Consider the following 9,112-nt stretch of genomic DNA (forward strand, 5'->3'; position numbering starts at 1 on the left):
GTTAAAAATGAGGGTTTCTGGATTTGATGGCATGATGTTGGTTATGTAAACGTTAACCGTTTTAACCACCACAGAAATTACTGCCACCCTGGTGAAGCTGGATAATGCATGAGGATACTGGTCAAGATGTTTTCGCCAACAAACACACCCGCAAAAGGCACATGGAGTTCAACTTTGAATGAAACATGGCACTGAAACAGAATGACGCTGGAAACTGAACAAACTGATTTCCAACAATCATCCAAAAATTTGTATAAGAAACAATTACTGCCCAGAAAAAAAAAAGTCACCACCTGGAATGAAGCAAATAGTTAGCATCCTTCCATTGGACAGATAGTGAAGTTTCAGATGGCAATAGATTGAACCCTAATTGATGCAGTGAGTAATTTCTCTTTCTTAAAGAATCGTGTGATATCCTGTGGTCGTGAACTTCATTTAATGCCACTTCAGGAGGATAACAATTTAACTCTGGAGCATTGTAAAAAATAAATAAATAAAAGGCATGTCGTCTGATGAGGTCCCTGTTCCAGAGTCATTGGTGCACTGGGGTAAGAAAAGAGGCGGATGAAGTGATGCATACATCATGGCGAATGCCTCGCACGGGGGCAGTGTTATGATCTGAGCAGTTTGAGTTTCAGCAGCATTACTTGCCCAAATAATGACGTCAGCACATGACCTGAATATCCTCCAGGTTTTTTCAGTAATGTTTGTTTCTTTCCTGATAGCACGGTCAGATTCCAAGATGACAATGCCAGGATTTGTCAGGCTCATATAGTGAAAGAGCAGGTCAGGGAACACAAATCATTGTTTTCACACATGACTTGGCCGCAGACTCATTGAGAATCTTTGTGATGTTCACAGTGGCCTGACACTGCTATCATCAAGATCCTGGCAAAAAAAAAAATTGAAAATTAAACCAACCCTGGATAGAAATAAATGCTGTGATATTCCATAAGCTTATCAAAACCATGCCCTGATGATTGCATGCTGTTATCAAAGCTAAAGCCGGTCCAATAAAATATTAGAATTTGTAATTTTTTTATTTTTTTTTAAAATTTGGCCGAGCAGTGTATTTAGCAGGAAAAATTTTTTAAATAAAATAAAAAGTAAAACTGTATCTAATGTAAACAGAACAAAAATCCACACTGGGTGGAGTCAGGTTGGTAAAATATGACCCAGTTAGAGGTGTTGTTTCCACTAAAAGCAAAATAGAAGCCCGATGTTACTTTGTCTAAACGACTCATTGTGTCTTGTAGACTCACAGTGATCTTAAAAAAAAAAAAAAAAAAAACCCAAACATTTATACACCCGATAAAGAAAAAAAAAAAAAACAACAACAGTGTGGCACAGATTAACAGCAATTATTCTCTTAATTCTCTATTTAATAATTCACTTCCAAAAATTATGTATCTCACAGTACATAGTCATAATATTTACTATTCTCTTAAGATAATTAGGTTACTTTTGCTTTCTTCTGAACAGACTTTCATAACACAATAGGTTTGACATTTGGCACAGGAATTAAAATATATAATATTCTGTAAGTTATCAATAAATTAAATTGAATCTACACTGTATAAAAATACATGGCAGGTTATAAACCAATTTTATTTAAGGCCCAACTATGGAAGTTGCTGCAGCTTGTGTGACTGCAAACTGCAACCAGTTACACTCTGGCTCCTCTGGACTTTCAGAAGAGACAGAAAGCAACGCAAACTCAAGAAAATCCAGCCGGATATCTGCATATTTGCAGTAAAACAGCTGTGAATGACTACATATAATGCTCTTCCCTGACAGAGGCTTACAGAGAAAGTAAACCAGATAACTTAAAATAAAGGTGCTGCTGCTGGCGATGCTATTGGCCAGTATTTTTATATACATTTATAAACTGGTGATGCATCTTTAGAATAAAGGTTGTTTTTATTATTATTTAATTATCATTTATCTTTCTTTTTCTTCAATCTTGTCAGGGAATGTTGATGCTGAGCATCACTTACACCAGGTGTAGGTGACGCCAGGCCCCCTTTTCTTCTTTTGTCTCCGAGTATATTGACTTCCTGCTCTGCATACAGATGGGCAAAAAAGTATTTAGTCAGCCACCGATTGTGCAAGTTCCCCCACCTAAAATGATGACAGAGGTCAGTAATTTGCACCAGAGGTACACTTCAACTGTGAGAGACAGAATGTGAAAAAAAAAATCCATGAACCCACATGGTAGGATTTGTAAAGAATTTATTCGTAAATCAGGGTGGAAAATAAGTATTTGGTCAATAACAAAAATACAACTCAATACTTTGTAACATAACCTTTGTTGGCAATAACAGAGGTCAAACGTCTACTATAGGTCTTTACCAGGTTTGCACACACAGTAGCTGGTATTTTGGCCCATTCCTCCATGCAGATCTTCTCGAGAGCAGTGATGTTTCAGGGCTGTCGCCGAGCAACACGGACTTTCAACTCCCGCCACAGATTTTCTATGGGGTTGAGGTCTGGAGACTGGCTAGGCCACTCCAGGACTTTCAAATGCTTCTTACGGAGCCACTCCTTTGTTGCCCGGGCGGTGTGTTTTGGATCATTGTCATGTTGGAAGACCCAGCCTCGTTTCATCTTCAAAGTTCTCACTGATGGAAGGAGGTTTTGGCTCAAAATCTCACGATACATGGCCCCATTCATTCTGTCCTTAACACGGATCAGTCGTCCTGTCCCCTTGGCAGAAAAACAGCCCCATAGCATGATGTTTCCACCCCCATGCTTCACAGTAGGTATGGTGTTCTTGGGATGCAACTCAGTATTCTTCTTCCTCCAAACACGACGAGTTGAGTTTATACCAAAAAGTTCTACTTTGGTTTCATCTGACCACATGACATTCTCCCAATCCTCTGCTGTATCATCCATGTGCTCTCTGGCAAACTTCAGACGGGCCTGGACATGCACTGGCTTCAGCAGCGGAACACGTCTGGCACTGCGGGATTTGATTCCCTGCCGTTGTAGTGTGTTACTGATGGTGACCTTTGTTACTTTGGTCCCAGCTCTCTGCAGGTCATTCACCAGGTCCCCCCGTGTGGTTCTGGGATCTTTGCTCACCGTTCTCATGATCATTTTGACCCCACGGGATGAGATCTTGCGTGGAGCCCCAGATCGAGGGAGATTATCAGTGGTCTTGTATGTCTTCCATTTTCTGATGATTGCTCCCACAGCTGATTTTTTCACACAAAGCTGCTTGCCTATTGTAGATTCACTCTTCCCAGTCTGGTGCAGGTCTACAATACTTTTCCTGGTGTCCTTCGAAAGCTCTTTGGTCTTGGCCATGGCGGAGTTTGGAGTCTGACTGTTTGAGGCTGTGGACAGGTGTCTTTTATACAGATGATGAGTTCAAACAGGTGCCATTCATACAGGTAACGAGTGGGGGACAGAAAAGCTTCTTACAGAAGACGTTACAGGTCTGTGACAGCCAGAGATTTTCCTTGTTTGAGGTGACCAAATACTTATTTTCCACCCTGATTTACGAATAAATTCTTTACAAATCCTACCATGTGGATTCATGGATTTTTTTTTCACACATTCTGTCTCTCGTACCTCTGGTGCAAATTACTGACCTCTGTCATCATTTTAGGTGGGGGAACTTGCACAATCGGTGGCTGACTAAATACTTTTTTGCCCCACTGTACAACACTAATCTAAGTTCAGCTCTCTTTTTCACCCCTTCTGCTGTTGGTTTCATGACACAAAAGAGGCCTGCTGAAGTCAGATCTATGTCTGATGCTTGTGAAGGAGGAAGTTGCCACCTTCATCGTATGTCCAACCACCTATTCTGTTTTCCAGACCATATTCAGAACCTTTACGACCTCCTCATAGATGATGAAAACTATGGCCACATCAAGACATACACGGCCAAGCCGGGGAACTGTTCCTTTATAGAACCTGTAGAGGGATAAAGAAAGAGGGAGGAGTATGTAAGACATTAATTGTTTAGGGTGGAGCCATATTTATCTGCGGTTAGGGTTATATTTTCCAGTATTTTGATTAGTTTTTGTTTTTTTTAATCATTTGGCACATTCTTATTCTTAAAGTGTTTAAGTTTAGATTTTTTCATTCAAGTTCTTTAGAGTAATAAACTAAAGCCAAAAGCATTTCTTATACAGTGTTGACAGTAGAATCTGTGAAATAAAGAAAGACACATTGTTTTTTTTAAAGCTGTGTTGTTTTAAATCAGCTGTGAAACCAACACTACAAGCCAAACCAAACGAAATAAAACATGGAGGTGTACTTACGCTGCCAACCCTTCATATCTCAAGATCTTCATGGCACAGTCCAGCGTGCTTTTATATTTATGTGCTTCTAGACCCTTTAGAAAAAGCAGAAGAGCATTAGTACATCTGTCCACGGGTTGCAAGTTCGTATTTAAAAACACAAGCAAGTAAGAAAAAGCGTGTGATTTGTAGCATCTGTTGCATTATGTACCTGCATCCTTGTCTTGATGACATCTAGTGGAGTGTTTCCAAATACACTGGCTGCTCCTGCTGTGGCTCCAAAGAGTCCAGTCACCAGTGGATTTATTGCTTTGTTGGGGTTATCACCTTATGAATGTGACAGAGCAGTATGAAGGGTGGGGTTAGCTCTAAATCAGAGTTAGTTCTAAACTCATTAACATGAAGGATACTAATGTGCTAATTAATTTCACATCATAAATATTAAAAGCAATACTCTATATATCAATCTCTACACACTGTATTATTACTATGCAAAACAGCCTTTGGAAACCCAACTGGGGTTCAAAGAACTGCACAATGACCTACAATAACCCTTCAGACCATTTGCAGAGTTGGTCTCTTTTTATTAAATATTGTTTATAGTAATAACAAACCAGCTGTACTCGTGTACACGCACCTTTGTACCAGTTCTTGAGAGAAGTCATCACGAAAAATCGAATAGCCTGGTTGGAGCCTTGCTTCAAGACTGTTGCAGTTAGACCCTGATATGTCCCTCTTAATCCTGTTCAACCCGGAAGCCAGAGGATAAGTTAATAAATCCTTCTTCAATTAAATTAGACAGCACATTGAATAGAAAAGAACCTGAATACCACAGTCCAATCCCAATTTCCAACTTAAGGGCTAAGAACTAAAAGCCTCACAATCTTAACTGACATCACATCTCAGTGTTTCAGTATGAGAGGCTGTAAATGTTGTTGGAGGGGGAGGGCAGGGGGGCAGTCTGTCTGATGATTTACACAATGATATGAGAGTGAATATTGTTGTTGATGCTTGACCAGGGTCAGTGTTTCCCAGTGCATTACCCTAACCAACCAGCAGATGTCAGGTGAATGTCATGCATGAAGCCCACGTTTACCTTGAGCCCTGATCATCTCTCTGACTCCGTGGAAGAATCCCTTGTATTTGGGGTTGGCTGATGTCTGGTCATGAATGAATTTAACCTTGGGAGATTAAAGACACAAAAATACAGACGATACATTTTACAGATGTGGGAGTGAAAACTGAAGAGGTTTAGTGTAGTTCTCTTACAAAGAATATTTCTCTAAAAAGGTTGGTAACTTTAACCTTCAGTCAGTGGTTTTCAACTAGTTTTACTTCATAAGCCGAAGACACAATATGACAAAAATCATGATGAGAATAATTTATAAGTCATTCTTAACAATTCTTCATAGACTCTGATAAAATTGTGGCTATATCAAACTGTATACAAGCCACAGCCTGCACAGAATGTGGCACACATTATTTTATCTCAGTAATCTTTTAATAATCGCTGGAATCCAAAATTGCAGCCGAAATAGCCGCAGTCTCTCACAGGGCTAAAACAGTGAAGCAGAACACCGCACCCTCTCACATCCACGCAACCAAACCTGTCTTTGAGCTGTGGGAGGAAATCCTCACAGACACAGCGACACACATGCACACTCCCCACAGAAAGGCCCCAGCAGACAAAAATTACAACCAGAAACCTTATTGAGGTTTTTCAGGTGATGTGAGCTCTAACTGCTGCACCATCACGCTGCCCACTTTCTGAAAACGGTCACATTTAACAAACGGTCCATTTAGACAACAGATTATGAACATCCCAAGATGTCCATGTTTGCACTGAAGTTCCTCTAACATGAAGTGATTTTAAAATGCACAAATATCTCTTATCCCATTTAGTAAAATTTCATTATTTGCAGTTCATAATTTATAGATTATAATTCACAGTGGACCTACAAAGGCACCAAATTATTGCACTTTATCTAAGTTTTTATACATTTTCATACATTGACACTGTTGCTCTCTCTATATATTGAGGGTCAGCTCAGATGAGCTTCAGAAACACACCTTGACTGTTTCCATTGGGCAGACCACCAGAACAGCCTCCATGACCCCGGCTCCAAGCCCACACAGCAGGCCTTTGGTGCTGTCCAGTCGACCGGACTCATCCTTGGCGTGGTTACTGAGGAACTCAAACACCCCAAACCTAACAAGTAGGAAAAAAGCCAGCAAAGAATTATGGGAAATGTAGACATAGGAGTGTCTGAGAAAAACAGACTGAATAACAAAGTTAATCTCATTTAATAATTACATGTGGGCAATCTTTGTGATTACACTGTGAAATAATTTCTTCTACAAATACTCAGATTATTTCAGTCTTTCACATGGCAACACTGCAAGTTCAAAGTTGGTTTAAGAAATTAAACTACCCACTGTAGTCACGTTTGTTTTTACTAAAATTGAGTAAACTAAATAAATTCAAATAGATAGTAATACTGCAGGCAAAGGTAAGGGTTTTCATGTCTCAGTGAGCACAGATGAAATTAGAAAGCTTCTTCCAACTCAGATTTTTGGAGAAAGCAAACTGCTGTAACAGCCTAATGTGTTCAGCCGTTTTATTTTATTGTCCTGCATCCTCATTAAAGATGAACCAATAAACTGCAGAGTCTCAGTAACCAATGTGTGACCAGCAACAGCTGCCATGGAAGCCAGCCCAGCTACAGAGAGGTGTGGTTTGTGTTTCTCTGCAAATGGTGTGCCAGCAAGTCCTTTGCAAGAAAGGTTATTTATAGATGGAATTGAATTGTGGCGGCGGGAGGACACTGCCTGGTACATTTAGCAAAGAGGAGGGGGAGCACAGACATTAGGTCTTGATGAATGCTTTGTTTTCCTCTCTTTTCTCAGTCTGCTTGAACCATTTACCTGCTGTTGTAACAGGTCTAAAAATAAATAAATAAATAAAAAAACTAGACTCGCTTCATCAGATTTTAGTTTTCTTCTCCATCTGCCGTTCTAACCAAGACTTACTTCTGCTCATTAACTCTCCACATCTGTTCCTGTCTCACTACTCGCACTGATTCAGATTGTTTTGAAAGACAGGCTCCCCACAATAAACTGAATCCTTAGCAGCACCTAACAGTACATAAACATAAATTCCTGTCTTTTCTCACACCATTTGCTGACTACAAACGCTGTTTTAGCTTAGGGCAAATTAAAAAATAAAGCTCTTCCGCACAGCATGCTAGAATGATGGCAGAGCACTTAATGACTAACCTTGTGAAACAAATGCTATTCATTAAAGTCTGCCGAGGAGAAATATGCTACTGTCAGGCTCTCTCCTTTGCCAATTTACTCTATAGCCTCTCCCCGACTCATTTAACAAGTGGACTAAACTTTACAGTCAGAATGTGACACATCGTTTGGCTGACATCCACAGTCACAGATGAGTCATCCTAGATAGTGGACTGCTGCCCAGTCTTCGTTAGGGGGTCGTTTTTATAGGGTCACTTTTTTCTGTCGAGAAGACGAAGGAAAGGAAAGGAAAGGAAAGGAAAGGAAAGGAAAGGAAAGGGAAGGGAGAAGAAAGAATGCTGATGCTGATATGGATGAAGAGCTAAGGAGAGACAAAGGTCAAAAGCTCTCTTGCATGTCCCTCTCTTACCTCCCTGACAACCTTCCAGCATACTCCATGGCACATGAGGGTGCACAGGCAATCAGTTAATGGAATGAGCGGGCTGGAAGAAAAGGAGTGATGGAAAAGACGAAGGGGAAAGAAGATGGAGGAAGTAAGAAAAAAAAAAGGCAGGGGTAGAAAAACTAAGCAGACCAAGCAGTGCTTAATAGAAAAGTGTCAAGGTATTCTCCATTAATCAAAACTGACTTTCCAAATCTCAGCAGTTTTTAATTTCTCATATTCATTTTTCTTTTTTTCTTTTTTTTTAACTCAAGTATTTATTTTCTGCAGTATTTTGAAGTCACTGGTTTTCCCTCTGATCCTTTTAAATATACAGCTTTTGCAGATTTAATTATAACTATAATAATCATTATTATTAGACATTTAAAGGGGTAAGAATCTTAAATGAAAAAGACCAAAAGACATGTAGACAATGGAGACAAAGGCATTTCATACACATTTCTGTATAAAATGTGACCATTTGTATGTAGTTTTAATTTTCAAAGTAGGCTGATCTCAAGAGCAGAAATAGAAGATGACCTTACCCATCACAAAAAGTCAAAATATCCTTATCAGTTTGTTTAGTCTCTTCTATTTCAGTATCAAGTAGAAAAAGCATTTTTGCAGGATCATTTATATGTTTCAAATCTGCCTTTAATTTTGTCCTTTTTGTGATTTTATTAAGAATTTTTAATATTTTTTCTTTAGGGCTGACAAAGTATAAAAAAAAAAGTTAAACAGCTGATTATAGTCAACAGCTAAATGGGTCACAAGCTTAAAAGATTCCTGGCCTAAATGTGTATACACCACAGAGAGCATGTTATACGAATGCTAATATGCAATGTGGACATTTATAAAGATTTTTAAACTTCACTGCACAGTAGAAAGTGTCCAAAATCCATATATAAATGACATCATATTCCCTTATAACATTTCTATGGCAATAAATGGCTTTTCGCCACCCTGCCATATTCCCTCACAGAAAATTCTCCTTTAAGCTGAAACAAAACCATTCAGACTCACTCTTAAAATGATGCTAAAGGCTGATTGACACACACACAAACATATACACTGTGCATCAGCATAAACACACCCAAGTCTCCCTGTTTGTAACCCTATTGAGACCCTGTCGGAGTTTGAGTGGCATCTTTGCTCCGCCTGGCTGGGCCTGTCTCTCTATTGTACA

The 9,112-nt window shown here is 39.4% G+C and overlaps 1 protein-coding gene across 1 annotated transcript in view; it reads right to left on the reverse strand.

Annotated features, from left to right (window-relative positions):
• Positions 1–18: 18 nt before the first annotated feature.
• The window catches only part of LOC102197682 (tricarboxylate transport protein, mitochondrial), a 22,792-nt gene continuing 13,698 nt past the window's right edge, over positions 19–9,112 (reverse strand). Inside the window, exons 4-10 of the mRNA XM_005738201.1 lie at positions 6,321–6,459; positions 5,347–5,431; positions 4,888–4,992; positions 4,462–4,577; positions 4,272–4,345; positions 3,807–3,921; positions 19–888 (exon numbers count right to left, since the gene is read on the reverse strand). Coding sequence (XP_005738258.1) covers positions 3,807–3,921; positions 4,272–4,345; positions 4,462–4,577; positions 4,888–4,992; positions 5,347–5,431; positions 6,321–6,459 — 634 coding nt within the window. The 3' untranslated portion in view covers positions 19–888. The remainder of the gene's footprint in view (positions 889–3,806; positions 3,922–4,271; positions 4,346–4,461; positions 4,578–4,887; positions 4,993–5,346; positions 5,432–6,320; positions 6,460–9,112) is intronic.

Source organism: Pundamilia nyererei, unplaced genomic scaffold (assembly GCF_000239375.1).
Source record: "Pundamilia nyererei isolate P.nyererei 1_Seehausen unplaced genomic scaffold, PunNye1.0 scaffold00082, whole genome shotgun sequence".
Classification (NCBI taxonomy): Eukaryota; Metazoa; Chordata; class Actinopteri; order Cichliformes; family Cichlidae; genus Pundamilia; species Pundamilia nyererei.